This window comes from Desmodus rotundus, chromosome 8 (assembly GCF_022682495.2).
Source record: "Desmodus rotundus isolate HL8 chromosome 8, HLdesRot8A.1, whole genome shotgun sequence".
Lineage (NCBI taxonomy): Eukaryota > Metazoa > Chordata > Mammalia > Chiroptera > Phyllostomidae > Desmodus > Desmodus rotundus.
The window spans coordinates 120,253,066-120,275,181 of NC_071394.1; the positions used below are offsets into that span (position 1 = coordinate 120,253,066).

At 47.2% G+C, this 22,116-nt stretch overlaps 1 protein-coding gene across 2 annotated transcripts in view; it reads right to left on the reverse strand.

Moving 5' to 3' along the window:
• Positions 1 to 22,116, reverse strand: part of OSBPL10 (oxysterol binding protein like 10) — a 236,330-nt gene that overhangs the window by 34,123 nt on the left and 180,091 nt on the right. For both annotated transcript variants that reach the window (XM_053929549.1, XM_053929548.2), the window contains one exon: positions 20,121 to 20,275. In XM_053929549.1, coding sequence (XP_053785524.1) covers positions 20,121 to 20,275 — 155 coding nt within the window. The remainder of the gene's footprint in view (positions 1 to 20,120; positions 20,276 to 22,116) is intronic.

Consider the following 22,116-nt stretch of genomic DNA (forward strand, 5'->3'; position numbering starts at 1 on the left):
TTATCGAACTGTACTGATGTGACTGCACGTTCGCCTTCCCGCTGGGGCAGGAAGGCAAGTCTCGCCTGTAGGGGAACACGGGGTATCTGAGCTGGCTCCGCAGGGCTCCAGGAGGACACGGGCTTGGAAGTCGCTGCCAGGATCCGGGAGAAGGAATGCTGTGCACAGTGATGGCACAGTATGGCGGTCAGCTTACCCTAATCAGAACTCCCTGAGGGCAGGAGTCCTGCCTAATTCAGGTTTTCCTTTCTAGAAGCTCAATACTGGCTGGTTTTTTATAATTGGTGGCCAATATAAAAAATTTAAGAAATGACTAAAACTAAAGAAGAATGGGGGAACATGTGAGTGTGCGAGGACAAAAATCCCAATTTAAAAGGACAGCCAGTGACAAAAGACCACATCTGCATGACCCCACTTATACGAGACATCCAGGACAGGCAAATCTACAGAGACAGAAACACGGTTAGTGGGTGGCAGGGCTGGAAGGAGGGCGGGATGGGGGCTGGTAGCTGAAGGGTATGGGGCTTCTTTCTAAGGTGCTGAAAATGGTCTACAATTGTGGTGGTGGTGGTGGTGGTGGTGGTGGTATGTATCTGTGAATACACTAAACTCTGTGGGAGGGTCCACTTTAAGTGGGTTAATGATGTAGCATATGAATTACATCTCAATAAGGCTGTGATTTAAAAATTAAAAAAATAAAAGGACAAAGGATGCAGCGTCAAACAAGGACAGAAGGAAGGTCGTGGCCTGGGTGACCAGAGGGGCTTGCATTGAGACAGACCCCGGGCTGAGTGTCCCCACAGAGCAGCAGCGCTTAGGGCGGCCAGAGAAAGGAGGGGCCGTTCCAACAGGAGTGCTGGGATGATGCGGGAAGTCTGGCTGAGGCCAGACAGTGCGTGGCTTTGACCTCGTGACTAGACTCACTCCCTTGGAGAGTCCGTCTGATGCCAGCGCTTTAAACCTTTTATACTCTTATTTATGCCTTCTAAATTTAAATCTCAAGTTCAGCCTTCTCTCCTGAACTCCAGCTTTGTGCATCCAATGGCCTATTCGCCACGGCCCCTTGAGTTATCTGGGGCAGGCAGGCTGACAGATGCTCGGAGACGTCCCAGGCCCTGGAACCTGGGAATATGCTACTTCAAATGACACGAGAGGCTTTTCCAGATGTGATACAGTTCCCAGCCTTGAGAGGGGAGAAGAGGATCCAGGGTTATCCAGATGCATCCAGCATAACCACATGCATCCCTAAAACCAGAGACTCTTTCCTGGCTGCGGTCAGAAGGAGCTGTAACTATGAAAGTGCGGTCAGGGAGACGCCACATTGCCAGCTGGGAAGATGGGGGAAGGGGCCACACACCAAGGAAAGCAGGAAGCCTCCAGAATCCATAAATGGCAAGGGAACAGATGCTGCGGGAGGGCCTCCGGGAAGGGACGGAGCCCTGCCAGCACCTTCACTGCAGCCCAGTGAGGCCTGTATCGGACGTCTGACCTACAGAGCTGTTAGATAACACATATATGTTGTTTTTTAAATGAGTAAGTCTGTGATGATTTGTTACAGCAGCAATAGAAGATAAACACATTACCTAATAAGAATATCGAACTGTGTATGTATGTCCAAACCAGACCTTTAGGTTCATACTCCAACATGTTACCCTCCCCCCTCTGTAAGTGACAACTTCGTGTATCCAGTCACTCAGCCAAAAGCCTTGGCAACCCCCCCCCATACCACCCTGTAGCTCACGCTTTACCCCACATCGCCCTTGTCAAAAAGTCCTGCAAACTATGTCTAGATCTGACTGCCCCTTACAACCACCTCCACTCCGGCAGGCACAAGCCACTGTCCCCTCTCACTTAATGTCTGCAACACCCTCCCACTCAGTCTCCCTTCCCCCCTCCTCTACTACCTATGTCTCCTGACAGCAGCCAGGAAGCATCGAGAATCATAAAGCACATTGTGAAACATCTATGCCCCAAACCCTCCCCACTGCATTCTGAACATGCTTCAGAGTCCTCCCTGCAGCCTGCAAGGCCCTCCGTGCTCTGTCCCATGGCTTCTCTCATCCTCCTTCCCACCACACCGCCTACCCTCCTTCCCTCAGCCCCAGCTCACCGCCGTCCAGTCCCTACACGCCTGCCCCAGGGCCTTTGCATCTGCTGTTATCACTCCTCTTCCACATCTGTGCATGGCTCCCTCCCCCACTGCACTCAGATCTCCACTTCACTGTCCCTGACCATCGCCCCCTCCCCGTCACTGTTCACTCCTCCCTAGAGCTGCCTCTCGTGGCACCGATCACTCTCAGCTGTATTTATTATACACCAATCCATCACATCTCCCCGCTGTTGAGTGTCAGCTCACAAGAACCAGGACTGTGTTTTGTTCACTGGTCTGTCTCCATCCACAAAAACAGTTCTTGCCACTGACGTATTAGTCGAATGAGTCAATGAAGTAAATACTTGGCTTTCGCCTTTGGAAATGAGGAATCTCTGACGTTTTCTTATAGGCTGAAGAATATAACCCAGGCCCCAAGGGGATTAACTGGTGGTGTGACCACGGGCAGGGGTGACAGGGTACGGAGGGCCAATCTGGAAGACTTCTACAGCAACGGTCCAGTCCGAGGGAACCGAAAGGCACGAAAGGAGGGGGGCAGTGAAATGCCCCGTCCCCCTTCTCCTTTATTCAGTAAACAGCCACGGCAGGCTCCGTGTTGGGCACAGGACAGGCATGCAGACAGCTCTCGGCAGGGCCTCGGCGCTACTGCCTGCCTGGGACCTGCAGCCTTGCTGGGCAGACAGTGGTTTGGTTTCGGTTCCCGTGTGTGAGGTCAAACAGCAAGCTACCGCAGGGGCACGAGAAGCAAAGGGGAAACGGTAAAAGTCGGTGGCACGCAGGTAAGAAAAAAAAAGCAAGTGCAGAAAGTGGCAGGTGGAGCCGGCAGCAAAACTGTCTGGTCAGCCAGGTCTGCAGGTGGGATTATCCTTAGGCAACCGGGGGCAGGGGAATACAACCAGGAGATCCGTCTGGGAAGGCAGCGTTCAAGGCAGCGTTTCTCTGGGAGGAAGGCTGCTGTGAGCTCCCCTCCCCTCCTCTCAGACCCGCACGCACTTTAGAAGGGTCCCACCGACGTCCCAACTTGTCTGTTTTGCCCACATCCTTTCAGTCATCCAGGGCCGACACCTCCCGAAAACACCCACCTGGTCCACACATCCCCGCCCTTCCTCGGCTCCGCTATCACACCCTGAGCCTCAGGCATGTCACCCTGCAATCTTAACAGTCCGCGGATTGTGTCTCTGCGCTGGGCTCCTCCTCTTAGCCTGTGTCTGGTATCACACCACTGGAATGTTCTTCCCCAAAGCCTTCCATGCCCAGAGAAAACTGTCCACGCAGCCCAACATTTCGGGCTTTCCTCCACCGCCCTTCTTCTCCCTTTCCCTCCTGCCCCTCACCTGGCCTCGTCCAGCCTCCACTGACCCCAGCACGCTCGTGCTGCCCTCCAGGCTGGTCCTGCCTGGTACAGGAACCACTGGCCACATGGAGCTATTAAAGCTGAATAAAATGTAAAATTCAGTTCTCCTATGGCACCAGCCACATTTTAAGTACACACCACCACATGTGGCCAGGGGCTACCATACCGGGCAGGTAGAAAGGAACATCGCCATCACCACAGCAGGCGCTGTGGAATGCACGGTACCACTCCAAACCCTCACTGCCCTCCCAGTCCACTTCCACGACTTCTCCCGCTTGTTATTTCTTTGCACACACAGCACCTGGGTCGTAACGCGTGTCTGGATGCCGCCAGGACAGGAGCAGTCCTTCCCTCCCTCCTCCCCAACCTCGCAGGTGAGCTCCGCAGGGTGCTCACAGGTTTCTGCGGTGCCTCCTTTCTTAATGTCTTGGAATAGAAAGCTCAGTAAGAACAGGTCGTTTTGAAAACTTAAAATTCCTAACAAAGCACCAAAGAATAATTTTCCAAGCATCTTCACCTCAAAATGATGAGGGGCGGATGTACTTAGAATATCCAATACTATTAAAGTGATTCTGTGCCTAAAAACTTAAAGGAACTCTATCTACCACCTGCAATGTGCTTTTCTATTGAAATCCCTGATGCACGCCAGGAACAGAACTCTGGCTTTCTCTATCCACCGTTTAAATTATTATTGATTCATGCCGTGTGCTGGGTGATGGATTTCTTCTGATTCTGCAGATGGCTAATGCCTTTACTCTGAAAGCGCATGATGAAAGTAAAGTTGGTGGCACCGCATTAGAGATTCTTCTGGTCTCTACACTTGACGCCACTCACGGCTCCAGACTGCCTTGCGTTTCCCGCAGAGTATGCACAGTCACGCGCTTGACCTCCGAGGTAGGGGCAGGTGTGGGTGTGCAGAGCAGCTCTGAGCCCGGCCTGCATAATGAGAGGCCCCAGGCCCGCAGCCTCAGGCAGGGAACTCGACAGAAACGCAAAGTCTAGGGCCCCAGCCCTGCGTATGTTTGTTTGAGGGCTTTTATTCTTTTTAATGGAACTATAATGTATATATGATACAATGTACAAACCAGTATACAGTATACAGTGTATAGTCCCATGAGTTATAACAAATGCATGCCCTTTATGTGCCATTAATTTTTTTTACCATCTTACCTATTTATCATCTTAACTTTAAGTGTACAGTTCAGCAGTGTCAACTATATTCGCGTTACTGTGCGACAGGTTTCTACGACTTTTTCATCCTGCAAAACAAGCTCTACCCCCATGGAACAACTCCATTTCCTCGCCTGCCCCCCTGCACAGCGTGGGCTTTACCAAGCCCCCCCCACCGGTGATTTGGGTGCCCGCCAGCATTTGAAAAATTCTGCTCTAACAATCCCAGGCAGGTACATCAAGGAAGAGCAGGGAAAGGCAGGTGTGTTAGAGGCCTGGTGCCCAAGAAAGCCCAGTGGGAGGTGTGTCACGTGGATCCTTCTGGTCCCCAAACCTTGTCCCACGTGCCTGCAGTGGCCATGGCCCTGTCTTAGATGCCAAGGAGAGCCAAACAGACAATGCCTCTCAAACACATGTGTGGTCACCAACTGAATAAGAAAATTGTACTTCTCATCATCAGACAAGACTCTGGAAATTCCACGTGATGGCCCGAAAACAGAATTGGAAAGCTATAAACGTTGAGTGGAAGAGAATGATCCTATTTTCATCAGTCGCTGCACCAGACAGTTATTTCATTCTGACTTTGAGTTTTATCTGTCCATTGTAATCATTCGTGCCTCTCACTTGGAAATTCCCACCTGCGTCTCTCCAGTGAAAATTCTGGGAGGGTACAAAGACACAAAGGAAATAACCGTGGCATTGCAAACCACAGAACAGTTTTGATTTACAGGTCATTAGAGGCAGGAGGCATTTACTATTCCTTGCAGGCAAAGAGGGATTGCATGATGAATAATGGAAAAAGCAAGGTGCATTTAAAACTCTTCTGCAGATAATGCTCTCTCTAGGCCGCACGAACCACACACACACATCCACCGAGGGCTCCCTGTGTGCCGGGCCCCTATCAACACACACTCAGTCTCATCTCAGCCCCTGAAGCATCAGAATCAGGCAGACCTGGGCCATTTCGCTCCAAGAGGTGGGTTTCTGGATTATCTTCTCCTGGCTCTCACAAGTTCCAGTGATTTCATACACCACAGCCCATCAAGAGCTAGGGGTTTCAGAAACCACCCAAAGCTTGGGCAATTTGAGACTTTTCCCTTTTCTTAAAAAGGGTTCTAGTAACATGCCTGTGATGTCCTGATTTCTGTAAATATTAGCCAACCGAGGGACAAGCATCTGGGAGAATACAGGTTCTAGTGTTGTGAGAGAGAGACAGACAGACAGACAGACAGACAAAGAAAAGAAAATGAATCCAAGACTAAACCACCACAGCTCTTAATTTCACAATGAGGAAGCACCAATAAGGCCCTATTAAAGCTACAATCTCCAAATCCCACTCAATACTTTTTGGCTCCAATAACGGGCATCTTCTCCACTGTTTAATTTGCATTATGTGTCCATTTTTCTAGCCACTGAGACAGAGGACAGTAAAAGAAGGTCTCCCGGGACTTTTATTCAAATGTGAATCGGTGCTCAGTACTCTAAGAGGGTAATTGCAGCAATTCATATTTTTTCTCGTATTATTCCACGGCCATAAAATCCGAACGAGGCTCACTATGTCTTCCACTTTAAAAATTGTCGCAGTAGCACACTCTGAGATGCTTCATTCAGGGAAAGCTTCAAGGGGAAAGACAGGAGATGGTCACACTCACTCCAGGGTTGTGCGAACACTGTGGCGAGCACTATTAATGGCCAGAACTGTGGGGTTATGATATGTGGCACCAAAAGAAGAGAGTGAATTTTAAGGTGTACATGTACTCGGTAGGGCGGACACTCTTCTAAATGCCGAATTGTTCTCCTTTTTCAGCTCACTCGGACGCACCTTCGCATTTTTCCAGCATACCGCAGCCTGTGATGGCTCTCGGAGCTCAGATTCCCGTCACTTGGGTGGACATTTGACAGATGCCCCGATCCTGAACACGTCTTCGTCCCATTCACAAAGCCTGTGAGTATAAAAATAACCAATGCCATGCAATGCTAGGTTTGAAATTATGATTTATCTGGGCATTTTATTATGCCATCCATAATCCAATGTCTTTAGAACTAAAAAAAAGCACTTCTGACATTTACCGTCTGATAGTAAGTACTTCATTTTTGAGAAATGAAAGGGTTTTTTTTTTTTTCTTGTCAATTTGATTTTTCAAATCTGCATAAAACTGCCTTAACAACCAACACCATCATACGCTGTGCGGAGACAGAAAGTACAAACCAGAACCACCATAGAATGAGTCCCTACACATTTTGACATCTGCTTCAAAGCAAGAGCAAAAACCAGGGAGAGGGTGGGGGCAGCGAGAACACGGCTCCATGTAGCCCCGGCTCTTGAGAGGACTGCTTGATTCGTGTGGAATAGCCAGCACAAAGAGCAAAGCGGTGGCGCACCCCTGTGGGTGGTCCTAGACAGAAACAGACAGAGTTCTAAAGGCAGGGGTGTCCAACCTGCTGGCGTCTCAGCGCCACACTGGAAGAAGAAGAGTTGTCTTGGGCCACACGTTAAATACATTGTGACCGATGATCACAAAAACATCTCATAACGTTTTAAGTGAATTTACAATTTTGTGTTGGGCCACGTTCACAGCCATCTGTGGGCCACAGGTTCGACACTCCTGTTTGAGCCTCATTTGAAACTAATCCTAAATGTCTACGAAAGGATGTAAGGGGGCCACGACTGTCAAACCCACTGAAGCAAAAGGGTCCTTCATGGGAAAAGATTCCGCAGCAGTGACTGTACCCATAACTGCTGTCCGTCATATCTTCCTCTGAAAGTGCAGTCAAGAAACAGACACAACACTGCCTCGCATTATGAAGAACTGACTGGCTTAGTATAAAAAGAACTCTTAGAAAACATTAACTTTAAAAGTCCAACTGAATTGCAAAATGTACAAAGGCTATAAACAAGACATTAAAAATAAACGGCAAAAAATACCTGAAACATTCTTAACTTCATTCACTATCTTAAAAATAGAAATTAAAATGCAATACCATTTTCTTCTCAAAAAAAAAAGCTGATATGAAAATAGTGACATTCTTTCCTAAAGGACAGGAAAACAGCAGCCCCCACGCGTTGCTCTGGGAGTATAAATTTGGCTCAATCCTGGAGGCAATTTGGTAATGCTTAGCAAAATTTTAAATTCCCACATTTTTCAACTGAATTCCACTTAAATTCCACTGCTTGACGTTTTCCCCATATGATGCATATTTCCATAAATGTGCAAAATATGTGTAGAGCACCATTTGTAGAAGAAAAACCGGGCAACCTAAATGTCTCTCACAGGTCCTGGTTAAATAAGGTAACGTGTGATTCCATGAATTATCATATACTCATAGAGCTGAATGCTTTGTAGCTGTCAAAAGGAATTCAAACAAGCTCTACAAACTGACATGGGAAGATACCTAAGATACATTGGTAAATTAAAAAGCCACATTCTATATACACTATCTACATTGTGATTCCATTGCTGTAAAAAAAAAAAATTAAATATACACATCTTTTCTGTACAAATAAACTCCCCAAAAGAGACACACTAGCCCCTTGTAGGAGGTAACATTGGAAGGAATGAGAGCTGAAATAGTGGACTTTTACTTCTGACTTCCTACAAGTCCTTTGCTATATTTTTTATGCAACAATTATGTTGTTTCACAAGAATGTTTAAACTCGTCTTCCTTCCACTGCCAAGCTACTGACTGCGTGAACTGTCAGAAACAACTTCATGGTTTCAGGTCTGGTTTAATTCTGAGGCTCTTGGGAGGCAGGGGGAGGAGGTGGAGGAACGAGGAGCAGGGCAGACTGGGAAAAGCAAGTCTGAAAAAGTCACTGTGTACAGAAGGCAATGCCAGTACTTGTCTCCCAATAATGCATCAGCTGAGCCCACTGCTGTCCGCAAAGGGAGCAATTTAACGATTTGCTCTATTTTCAAGCCAAAAGTTGGCCCTAGTTTTATTTCCGAGGTCTACCTAATGTATTTGGTGAATGCCAACCAACTCACTTGCTGTAATAGGCTGAACAGTGGCCTAAAGGTGTCCCAGTCCTCATTCCCAGGACGGTGACTGTGTTAGGTTATGTGCCAATGGGGAATTAAGGTTGCTGATCAGCTGATCTCCAAGTGGGGAGGTAATCCTGTTATCTGGAGGGGCCCAATGTACCCACAAGGATCCTTAGCGGTGGAAGAGGAAGGCAGAAGGGGGAAGGGGGAAGCCAGAAGGAGATATGACTAGGGAAGCAGGGTCAAAGAGATGCATTGTTCCTGGCCTGAAGAGACAGGAAGGGGCCACAAGCCAAGAAATGCAAGCAGCCTCTAGAAGCTTGGAAAGTCAAGGGAACAGATTCTCCTCTAGCATCTCCAGAAAGGAATACAGCCCTGCCAGCACCTTCATTTTAGTCCACTGAGACCTGTGCCAGACTTCTAACCTCCAGAACTGCAGGATGATAAATTTGTGTCATGTGAAACTGCTAAATTTGTAGCAGTTTGTTATAGTAGCCAATAGGAAACTAATGCAAATAACTCACATCTCCTTTATTTCTCTGCATCCCAGACTTTCTCCTGTAGGCAAACCTGGGGTACACTGTGAAAATCAGCCCACGTGGGCACCCCCCGTACAGATGCCCGGTGGCCTGGGTCCACACTGCCAATTCAGCTGGCTGGTTTTTAGGTCTTCCGGAGGGAGAACCCAGACAAGACACCAGCAATAAAACTGCCTTGATGATTATTGAGCTACATCTGAAGACACTTAATTTGAATAAGGTATTATTAATGCAAGTCCTTTGTCAGTCACGCCCCATCATGCAAATAAATATACATGTCATCGTTCACACCCAGGCTACTCTTTTGGAGGACTAACAAAAGAAAAATGAATCTCCCATCAGGAACCCAGAAGAGCATAACAACAAATGCTCCTCAGGGATTCTCAATGTACTTCAAACCTGACAACAACAACCATGTAGGCAGGACAAAGGACAATTTGAATAAACACTGATTCACTCCTGAGTACCTACTATGTGCGGGGCATGGAGCTGCACACTGAAAATACAGGATCTCAACTAATTCTCGTGACATTTCCAACAGGAAGTTATGGTGAGCGTTACCACTGGTAACTCACATGCCCACAGTCTCAGGCCCAGGGTGTGAAAGAGCTTGGGCTTAAACCTCTCTGTCAGCCTCCAGAGCAGGGACTGTTACAGGACATCAAGCTGACCTCCTCCCCATCAAGGGACAGCAGAAACTGCCCTGTACTCTATACCGAAGTGCTCAAGAGAAGGAGAGAGGGAACGTCAGCATCATTGCTCTGATCCTAGAAAGGCCACCACTGGACTGCACCTCTCCAAAATACCCCCGGGACTTTTGGAAACTCTTCTACTCATCTCAAACAGCTCAATTATCTACAACAGGATCTCTCATTGACTTTATTATTTTGAAGCTTAGGTTCTACCAATTGCTTCTTCAAGGAATCTGTGGGATTTTTTAAAAAGATTTTATTTATTTATTTTTAGAGAAAGGGAAAGGGAGGGAGGAAGAGAGGGAGAGAAACATCAATGTGTGGTTGCCTCTCGAGCGCCCCCTACTGGGGGCCTGGCCTGCAACCCAGGCAGGTGCCCTGCCTGGGAATCAAGCCTGGGAATCAAACCGGCGACCCTTTGTTTCACAAGCCAGCACTCAATCCACTGAGCCACACTAGCCAGGGCTGTGTTCTTAAACGATACAAACAAAAAGCTTGCTTTTGTGAAGTGGTCACTCTGATGCTCATAAAGGCTTTCCGGTACAACTCAGGAAGTGACGGGGGTTACATCTGTCCCTCACTTCCCAGAGCACGAGGAGTCTCCACTCACCTGGTTAGGAAGCGCTGATCTCACAGAGCAGCCTCTAAGCAGGCAGCATTTTCTCATTGTGGGCATTTCTATAAAAATCCCCTTCTAAACAAGGTTTTTAGCTATAAAATTTCATAATGGAATTTTTAAAAAGGCATGTAAATAGAAGCACAGTCTCTCTCTCTCTCTTGCTTCCATTTCTTTCCTCAATTCAGTACCTGAACTTGGCATCAGTCTACTCTGGGAAAAACCTCACAAACCCCAAGGAGGCATTTTTCTCCCTGAACTGCATGGTATGTACATTCCCTCCTTAAGCCAGAACTACACGTTGGCCCTGCATTTTAACCCAGGAGCCACTGAAAAGACAGCATCCGAAATCTGAAACGCATTTTCTAAAGAATGTCATTCACAGTGTAGGTCCCCTTCCAGAGTCACCCACCAAGTTCTTCTACATATAATGTGGGCAAAAAGCCATCATTCACTGTAAGGAGTGGAGATTTGACATTCTTGTAATATTAATTTTTAAATATCTACAAAAATGTTATATACATTTCTTATTCTTTTTAAAGAAGTTCTGATGAAATCAAGTCAAATGTGAAAGACGATTTGGGGCAATCTGAAGAACACGTCCACGGTTTTACAGATTGGTACACTATTTTCAATTATGTTTAATTTCATTTCCAAAAAAGTTACGGTTTCCTCTTCCTCCATGTGACTGTCTTCCTGCCACTCTTCTTACACTTATTCACGATGAGGTCATCTGCTGAGATTATCGTAGCCAATAAAGAGAGCCACACGTGACATAAGGGAAATCTGGTGTCCACTTAGCTGTCTGTGAACAATGAATGACAGAGAGAAAAGACAACGGGGACAGGGTGTCACATGACCGCTGACTGCGCTTGTCACCTCGCAGAGCCCACCCACTTCACTAGGCCCTTGCTGCCCTAAATCTGTCTGCAGTGGCAAGGACAGCTCTGGTCCCGGGGTGATGGGGGACAGGAGGGACAGCCACAGAGCTGCTGGTAAAGTACGTTCAAGTGTTAAGAGAAGGGGTTGGTTGAGTCCTATATGCGCAGGGTCTGAAAATCGCCAACAGAACTCGGGCAATTCTATAGCTCTCATCCTCTGGCTCTGTTTCATTCCCATGCACACAGTCTCCATGCTGCCTGGTTGCCCACACCTGTCACTGTCACCCCAAATTCTTTAACTTACGATTATTATTTAGCACACAGCAAGCCCCCACACTGCACAGCACATGATCCATCTACAAAACCCAATTCAAGTTGCAAAAGGGATACGAGAACTCATTGATTAATTCAGGCAAAGCCCAAAGTACTGTATATGTGCGAAGAAATTCTACTCTTTTCTTCCATAACATTCTTTCCCCAAGACCATAAATCTCTCGGCGCTGACTTTCCATCTTAGAAAAGTGAACGTCATCCAAGGCAGCATATAAATCACTGTGAGAATAGTTATTCATCACGGGCAAATAAAAATATAAGCCAGGCAGATGGTGAAAAGCTCATTTATACTGGTATAATTTCATGGGACTAGGCAGGCAAGGGGGGACGCATAGGGAATTGTAAAATCCGGGGCCACATTTATGAGATGAGAAGAAACACGCAAAACAACAGAATACTAAAAATTATCATACCACATTGCTACCACCTCTTCGACACTTCACGTCTGGTTCAGATCTGACTTCCTCCCTTCTTGGTAACAGGAATGATGGGAAGGCAAGGAGAAGAGGAGGATCGGGGCACACCCATAGTAAACACCGCAGTGCGTTAAGCCCTTTTCATTCACCCGTTTCAAAGCGCTCAATCCTTTGGGTACGGCTGCAGGATAGGAGAGACTGTACCACTTGGTGCTGACTTTTTTCATAGGGCTCCAGCTCACAAATGGCAAATCTCAGGTGGCTCCCTCCCCAACACTCTGGAGGGTGTTTATGTCACAAAGCCACCATGGCCTGGGGGGAGGGGAGAGCAAGGGAAGCAACACAGTGATCCCTCCTCAGGCTACCCCCAAAGTCTGGCTTATTCCAGTGTTAAAATCCATTAAGAGCCCCAAAACACCCTACTGGCCCCTGAGAAACTATGATTTGGGTCCTAGCGCTCTACTCCACCTCTCTCTTATAAAAGCAACATCCAGCCAAGAAAACAAAACATCATCACCCATGACAAGGAAGAGAAGAAGGGGAAGTGAAGAGGGATGGCGGAAGGAACAAGACTTTGAAAAAGTATTACAAAGTGAAATTCATTCCCCAAAGCTGTACAGGAAACTATGCTGCCATGCCTGTATCGGAGAGCTCATTAGTGCTGCCAAAAACGAAGATCAGGAAGCCCCTGCAAAATGCACACGGGGCTCAGATGGGTGTGAGGAGGTTATGTCTGCTGTTGCTTTTTCAACAAGAGAAGAAAGGAGGGCAGAAAAACGCTTTTTTGCAAGGCAGAAAGCTCTTAATCATTACAGCCTATCGGAAAACCATAGACACAGGCCTTCAAATTCCAGGTCACTTCCCAGGTGCTCGTCCGAATTGCTACAGGCCTCGGGGAGACGTGCAGCCACGGGCCGCCAGGACCCCCACAGTCCTGGCACACTGACCTGGAAACATCACTTGGCTGAAGACCATTTCTCCCGCTTCTCATCTCAAGACATACAACATAACTACAGCAGGTCCTCTCTTAACGTCGTTGCTAGGTTCTGCGACTTTAACAGAAAGTATATATAACAAAACCAATTCTACCATAGGCTAATTGATACAAACAAGAGTTAAATTCCTACGTCATCTCATCAATGTTGTAACAAAACAACGTTAAATAAGACAGTATTGCATGAGTACCTGCTGTGTAACTATCGTGAAATAAGCTGAGTGTCTTAGCTCGGGCTGCATAACAAAATACCACAGACTAGGCGGTTTAAACAACGGGACTTTATTTCCTCACAGTTGAGGAGGCTGGAAGTCCAGGATCAGGGTGCCAGCACGGCTGGGTTCTAGTGAGGACCTTCTTCGTGGTTTGCAGATGGCTGCCTTCTCTCTCCTCCTCACAGTGCCGAGAGGATGAGATCTCCCTCTCTCCTCTCCCTCTTTTTACCAGGCTATCGTTCTGTCGGATGAGGGCCCCCCTCTCATGACCTCATTTAACCTTAATTGCCTCCTGAAGACCCTCCCTCCCACACACAGTCACCCTGAGGGTCAGGGCTGCACCCTGTGGATCGTTTCTGTGAGTCTGACTACTTTCGATAGCTCACGTAAGTGCAATCATGCAGTATTTGTCCTTCTGTGACGGGCTTATTTCACTCAGCATAATGTCCTCCAGGTCCATCCATACTGCAGCACAGGACACGACCTCCTTCTTTAAAAAGGCAGGACAATCACCCATCGCACGCGTACACACATTTTCGTTAGACACGCATCCCCTGAGAACCATTTAGGTTACTGCCGCCCCTTAGCAATGATGACGAATGCTACAATGAGCGCGAGTATCTCTCAGTCCCTCATTTTATTTCTTTTTGGATAAATACACAAAAGCAGGACTCCTGGATTATGTGGTAGTTCTTTTTCTAATTTTTTTTTGAGGAATCTCCATACTGTTTGCCAGAAACCTATATACCAAACCTGGAAACACTTACTAGCACAATTCCTATTGTGTGAGAAAATTAATTTGCTTGAGCTACTAATCGTTGGATTATCTCTTACTTGCAACTGAAAGAATTTTACTGGGTACAGGAAATGGTATACTATATAAGAAAGGGCACTGGCTTGGGAGAAAGGAAGTCCAGACACCAATCTTGTCCCTAACACTGACAGTCACTGACAGCCACTCTAGTTTGGGGAATGGCCATTTGACCCCAAAAGAGTACTTTAATTCTAAGATACAGTGACTCAAAAGCTATGATTCAAAGACAAAAAAAAGTCTGCTCTCCAGAATCTGAGGATATGCACTCAAACTATCTGATAATACAGTGTGGGGAGTGGGGTGGGAAGTGGTAATCATGTCCAAGGAGAACTTACTTGTAGCAAATTCTAAGTGGGATGAGGGACATGTCCTACATAGCAATCCTTTGGGATTAAACTTCGTGGGGTTATGACAGAATTCAATAAAGTGGCTTTCAAGCATTGTAAGTCAGCGATAGCTACCTCACTCCTTGGTCAAACAGTTGACAACAAATAAATATGTGTCGAGGATGTTGAACGATCCTGTAAGACTGATAATTTGTGTTATAAGAATTATCCAAAGGACTGAAACGGTGTATTGCCTTGTTTTCAAACACCTATCACCATGCCCGATACCTTAATTAACAGCTACCGACACACGCATGTCGTGTGGGAGTGCAGAATAAAGAGATGACAGTAGGTGAGGGGCCCACGCGGGCCGGGCCTCAGTACGCACGCCCGCGGACTTCCACACGCCCGCCTTTATGGTAAGCAGTTCAAAAGTTTGGTGCTAAAATGACAATTCAACCAAGGACATGAAAACTCTTCCTGGAGCAAACTTCCTGTTTGCCCCCTTCCTTTATTCACAAAACAATTTGCCAGCCCTCGGGAAGGGAGGAGATGACAACACGCTGACTTCAAAAGTCAGTGCCGCAATTTTCTAACCAAACCCCATTTGGCTCATTTACACACTGATCTAGCGCTCAGTACTTTGGGGACAGGATGAGAAGTCTTTCTAGTTGGGGGCGGGGGGAGGGGTAGTTGCGTGTGATCTCTTGACAGCATTGTTGCCACCGCAATACAATTAACCAGACAAAGCTTCTAATGAAACAATCAACCCAGGGACTGGCAGGAGCTCGAAGGCAAAGGCTTAAAACCTGCTCTGTGCAGGGTCTCCAGTGGGAGGGATTGATAGAATTAGTACTAATTCTCCACCTTCCCTTCAGGCCAAGTGTAAGGGACCTGGGCACCAAATAATTACCTCAAATGACTACACGGCATTATTTTTAAACGCACCTCTTTTTCTGTATCATCGATGGGGAATTTGAAGCCGTTTTTCAAGTTTAACAGACGCTCTGCAGCTGGGGACTGCATGAACAGACTCTGGACCCAGTGCACACTAGTACCCAGCGCCAACAACGGCATGGGCTGCTGGCTAGCACCGCGACATGGGGAATCTCAAACGGGCTATGCTAAATGAAGCCAGCCAGGCTCACCAGGTTACATCCTGTGGGATTCCGCTGATAGGCCATTCTGGAAAAGGCAACACTAAATGGATCTAAAACATGAGCGATTTCCAAGGGCGAGGTGGAGCAGTTAACTAGACAAGAATACAAGGGAATCCAGGACAGGGATAGAACTGTCCTAGACTTTGATTTGTTACAAGTGAGAAAATCACATTTTTTTAAAAGGGTGAATTTTATCATTTATAAATTATACCTCGATAAACCTGAATTTTGAGGAAAATTAAGGTCTTGTCCCTCGGACACATCCTTCAGAAAGGTGGGTGACAAGGCCACATGGCAGCCCTGTCACTCAGGGCTGTCTTCATGCAGACCTCGGCTCTCCTGGCCCAACAGCCCAACCAGTCAGGATCCAGACCTGGAACTCTAGTGCTGGAACAGGAACGACTCCAGGCATTTCAATTAGAAAGGGACATTATGTGGGAATCAGGTGCTCAAAGAATCACTGAGAGATCTGGAGGAGCGGAGTCCCCCTTAGACTTTTTAATGCAAGAACACACCACGGTAGGGGCCACAATCTAAATGTCGGGAAGCTGCTGCCGCCCCAACAAGCTTCTGGAGCCGAGGCAGGTGGGACAAAGGTCTGAGAACAAGGAGTCTGGCCGCTGCAACTGCCTCCCAACACTCACACCCCCATGGCCTCGCCTGCCAGCAGCACCAGCCGAAGGAACTGGGAGGGGTCTTCACCTCTGGCTTCCAAACCTCACACAGATGCATTTAGGAAACCTGTCACGCATGTAGAAACCTCGCTGTAAGAGTTGGGGACACGGAGTGGTTAGGTTTCCAATCCAAGGGTGTAGTAAGGGTCCCACTTCTAGCAGAGGGCCAGTCCTCAGTATCTCCCCAACCCCAGCTCTTCCCATCCTAGAACAAGGCATTCTTCGACACAGAAAGCAAACAAAACCCTTTTTCTGTCTAAACTTAGATTTCCTACGGTGTTAAGAGAGTAGAAAAATTGCTCTACTAATGGGTAAATCCAAGATCCTGACTCATTTTATTATGGAAGAGTATTTCATTTTCACATTTAGTTCTAGCCCCGGCAGAATAAAATGTTAAGATCACTGCGCTTGATAACAGAGCCAATCACAGTTCTAACTCATGCATTAAATATACACTGCTCTGAGAGTTTTATTCTGCTGGGAATTAGGCAGACTAATCTTGAAAGTGCATTAATTTTCCAGACACCTGTAAGTTATTTTATGGTAAGCCAGAATCGGAGAAGGGGAGTGTGATACTGTGATTTATAATAAGAAAAGAGGATCTTTGTCTGCATTCTTGGAAGAGAGTTCCTAAAAGCCACAGAATTTCCTGAAAGATGAGAGAGATAAAGGTATCTTTTGTTGTGTTATTGAGGTAACTTTAGGAAAGCCTCTAGGTAACCTAAGGATGGGGACGGGTTGACGAAGGAGCCAGATTAAAAGGTTGGAACTTTCAGTCCCATCCCAACCTCCAGAGAGGGGAGAGAGGCTAGAGATTGAATTCAATCACTAACAGCCAATGATCTAACCAACCATTCCTGTGAAACAAAGCCTCCAAAATCCCGAAAAGAACAGGGTGCAGAGGGCTGCTGGGTTGGTGAACACGTGCTTGTCCCAGGAGCGTGCACACAGGGAGAGGGAGGGAAGTGCCGCTCCCTTCCCTCTGCATCTCTCCCATCTTTTCCTGAATTATATGCTTTTATAATAAACTGGTAGATGCTTCTCTGAGTTCCGTGAGCCACACCAGCAAATTAATCCAACCTGTGGAGGGGTCACGGGAACCTCTGATCTACAGTCAGTTGGTCAGAAGCACAGGTGACACTGAACTTACATGGCTGGCATGTGAAGTGCGTGTGTGGGGGGGGTTCATGGGACTGAGCCCTTACTCTGTGGGATCTGACACTCTCTCCAGGTAGACAGTGTCAGAATGGGGTTGAATTGTAGGACCCCCAGTCTGTGTCCAATGAGAACTGGATTGAGTTTATTGCTCGGTGGTATTACACCCTCCCCCCAAGAGGGGAGGTATCTTATCTCTAATTATTGCACCTAAAGACCTAACTTGATCAAAACAATCAATTTTTTAAAAAACGTCTATTTAGCTAATGTACCACAGTAACTACAATTCTTAGTTTCCCAGTGAATCACTCACAGAGTAACGGTAATCTCTGTGCCAAAGGGTGAAGGAACCTTCTCATAAAGAAGTTTTCGCCTTCAGGAATTTCACTTCCTCCTTGGGTCATTTCTTTACGTTGTACAAGGAGGTGGCACTGGGAACACTTCCCTTTTTCTGACAGGAAAACTGTTGGGTGGATATTGCTCGCTTCTGTCACTCTTAAAGAAAAAAAAATTTTTTCACAAAGCAAAATCGCCTAAAATAAAGAGTAGCGTCCAGGCAACAGGAGCTGTTTGGGTTGCGAGGACCATCTCCCAGGGCTGTCACTGGCAAAGTCAAGGGGTGTCTGTGAAAGCGCCCTAATTCTTCCTCCTCACACCCTGATGAGTCTCTTACAAACAGTATCTTATTTTCACAATGGAAGTAAGGGCAGAAATGACAACCGGAAATTAATGATTGTTCCGAATTTAGGGACAACATGCTCTCCCTTGTTCTCTTTAGTATTTTTTAAAAAGTTGCAGTTGAGAGCTAGTTATTTCTCACAAAGAATTACATTTGATCGCCTGCCAATGGTACTGACTGGCGAAGGTGAGTGCGCCACAATTTCATGTAAAAAGAACAGACCCAGCCTCCCTACCTTCAGGGCTAGAGGAAGCACCCAGCCGGGAAAAGCAGGAGGAACACCGAGGAGTCCCAGAATAAGGAAGATCCCCAGCCCGGATAAGTAAGCTTCTCAGGTCATAGCCCCTGTTCAGTTCTGCCCAAGAATGCTGCTGAGAGTGAGGATCTCAAAAATTGTCACTAAAGATCTAAGAACTTCCTTCTGTACTCTTTAAATTTCTCTCTAGAGCAAGAGTTTAAACAGGGTTATTATGGTGTGAATCCCCAAAGGTTCTTTTCCGAGAAAATAAAGGGAACTGCACCTTTCAACCCTCTAGGGCTAAGTACCCCATCCTCAAAGGCCACCCCACCGAAGTATCTCAAAAGAGCAATACGACAGAGCAGCTCCTAAAATTTACTCAGTTGCCGACTTACCTTCCAGTTTACCTACACGGCAGCAGTCCATGTTTTCAACCTGAAACTCACTGCACAGGTAGAGGCCAATGCCTTTCAACACCTCACGTCCCCTGTGCATTTCTCACCCTGCCAAGGCACCGCATCCACAGTGATAAAACATTTGGAGGCAGGTGGATCCTGCCTCTCAAGGAGCTAAGCCACCAGGTCACTGTCAGAGACTATAATGATGTGAAGCTTGGAGAACAATCTCAACTGATAACCAACACCATCCGACTGAAGGAGCTGCCTTGGGGCTTTCGACCTTACAAAAGAGATTTTGTGAGCGTTCTGCACTTTTCAGGCTACAGTGATTTCCATTAACAGTAAGAATAACCTCTAACGAGGTAAAAGTGGGGCTCAGCCTGGTCACAAGATCAGGTCAACAGGACATGCGCATCAGAAGGAAAAGGGGCTCTGGCCAGGTGGCTCAGTTGGCTGGAGCGTTGTCCTGTGCACCAAAGGGCTGTGGGTTCGATCCCTGGTCAGGGTACATACCTAGGTTGTGGGTTTGATTCCTGATGAGGGAGTGTGTGGGATACTAGTTGATGTTTCTCTTTCACATCGGGGTGTGTGTGTGTGTGTGTGTGTGTGTGTCTCCCTCCCCCTCTCTCTCTCTCATCAGTAAACATATCCTCAGGTGAGGATGAAAACCAATTTTCTTAAAGGAAAAAAACAAAATTCACTCCGGACACAATGTAAAACTGATGAAAGGCAACGCTACACCTGGCTTCCTTCTAGCCACCACCAGATGCACAGTCAGTCACGAGAGTCATGTGACTGAGTCCCTGAAGCCTGTCAGAGCCTGGCTGCCGGTTAAGACTTGCAGGGGCCGCTCCTCCCTGGCCAGGCAGGGCAGGTGTCCCCTGCAGCCTGGACCTGGGCTGCAGTGCAGTGCCCAGAGGGAGTCTCGGCCGGCCACTGCCCCGTGGCCCTGGGTCTGCAGCATGCAGGAGTCGAGCATGTGAGGCAGGACCTTCAGCGCGAACCACACAAAGAAGCCATTCTTCAGGGGAGCGACAGAATATATTGTAACTGCTCCCTTCCCGTCAATAGGCATCGCTTTAACGGGCGTGGTAGAATTTCTCCCACTGGAAGTTAACACGATCCCCATTTCAACGAAAAACGGGAGACCCCTCATTGGTAGGGTTGCAATTCACCCACAGCCGCTGCCAGACGCAAGAGCAGACGTGCCAGACATGCACAGGGCTGAGGTTTTTCCTCTCTCCAGGCAATGCTTCATTTTATAATTTGTCTCCTCTTAAAACAAAGAGATGAGCAAGTTACACATATAATGAGTATGTTTCTGAACAAGCAATAACACAGGCCACGACGTGCTGAGAGGACTGCTTGCTTACCTCTGGCTCTGGCTGGAAGGTCTGTTCATCTTCAGCGGAGTTTGGTAAAATGGCCCAGGTTATGTTGGCACTGGCTGGTGGCAAAGAGCCGAATGTCCCATTTTTCAGCGGCTCTGTGGAATGTGACTTGGGCCCGTGCCATCCCAGGATGTTTTCTGAAATAAAGACCTAGATTGATGCCAAGTATTTGCCAAATTAAACATTTATACTTCAAGAAATATCTGTACCTCGCTGTACACAGAGACTGACTGGAAATGGGCCCACTTTCGAACGGACCGGGGTGAATTTAGGTGGAGCTTGTTTTGAGTGGCGTACCAAGCGTAGGTTCAGATCATCTATTTATAAACCAGCTTCTGTAGAAACGGCAGTCTCCAGCTCACAACAGGCTGTTTCTCTCCCCATCCTTGGGCACAAACAATCCACATTTCCCCCAAGCCACAGTTTCTTAAAGGTGTTTTATTTTTTTAAATGTTTACAATGAAAAACCAAAAATCTAGTTTTACCAACACAGGCTGCTCAGAACGTGGTTTCACACCACTGGACATGATGACCACAGCTTAGAAAGACGGCTGCAGTGTGATCACATGACGCCCCCTCTGCTGTGAGATGTGGCCGGGGAGGAAGTCCCATCGCTGCAAACCGATGTGCTCATCCCATTCCGGCAAGGAACATGGGTATAAACACTAGTCTGGGAAACCAGCGGCATTTTTCTAATCCTCCCCCAACCCTTGGGGCAGGGGCGGGGGGGGGGGGGAAGTCTTGCTAATTCTAATTTTTTTGAACAGTCATGCATCGTTATAGAATATTCGTACATCTTTACTACTGGGGACAGGCGTAATCAGAGGTGGATTTCTTTACCCTTTTAATAGTGATTCTGCCCTTAGAGTTAGAATAGGTCTCAAGCCCAGCTGACCTACCTACCCTCTGAAGACTGTTTTCAGGGTAAATGTAAGGATAAGTGATGAAGAAATGGGAGGCTGAAGTAGAGACCGCCTCAGGTGATCTAGAACTCAGCCTTTCAGCTTCTCAGATGTTCTGTCCATCAAGGAATCACATGCACCAGCCTTTCATTAGAGTTACTCCAAGAAAAATCCACACGTACTTATACATGTGTGTTAGTGTGTGCAGTATTATCCAACCCAACATATTTTTATGCAGGAACCTTCTTTTAAAATGTCAAGTGTTACATCATATACCTCTGCTGCTTAAAAGCCTCAACTGGCTTCTCACTGCAACTGAAACAGAATCTAAACTGCCCGCCTTGGGAGACTGCAGCCTCATTTCATCCTCTCCCCTCCGTCGCTCTTCTATCCTCCAGCCATGCTGCCATTGTTTCCATTCCTCAAGTGAGCCGAGTTCACGGCAGTCAAGAGCCCGTGTGCGTGCTGCCCCTTCTGCTCAGAGTGCCATCCCTCCAGTCCCACATGAGGGGGAGAGGTGTCCTGCATATATCCAGGGACTGCCTAAATGTCACTTGTTCAGCAAAGCCCCCTTGACCTTCCTGGCCAAAGCAGCTCGTACAGGCACCCCCGTCACATCAGTCAGTTCATTTCCTGTCTTCACACACTTTGCACGATCAGAACTCACCCTGCTCGTGTTACTTGTCTCGCGTTTTTCTCCCCTCCTTAGAAGGACAGCCCCTTGCAGGCCAGGACAATACTGCCCTTGCCATGGCTGTGTCCCCAAAATCCAGAACACGGTCCAGCAAAGGGTGTGCACTTAACAAGTATGTGTGGAATGAATGAAGAACTTAAGATTTTCAGAGACAGCAAAGTTCAAAAAACGTGTGCATTTTATAACCTCCTACAAGTTAAAAAATTAGAAAGGGGAAGTAGAATGGTGGCTGCAAGGGGCTAGGAATGGGGGGGGCGGGAATGCGGAGCTACTCTTCAGTGGGTACAGAGTTTCAGTTTTGCAAGACGGGAAGAGTCCTGGAGATTGCTCACACAACTAGGTGAATGTATATAACACTACTGAGCTGTGTACTTAAAAACAG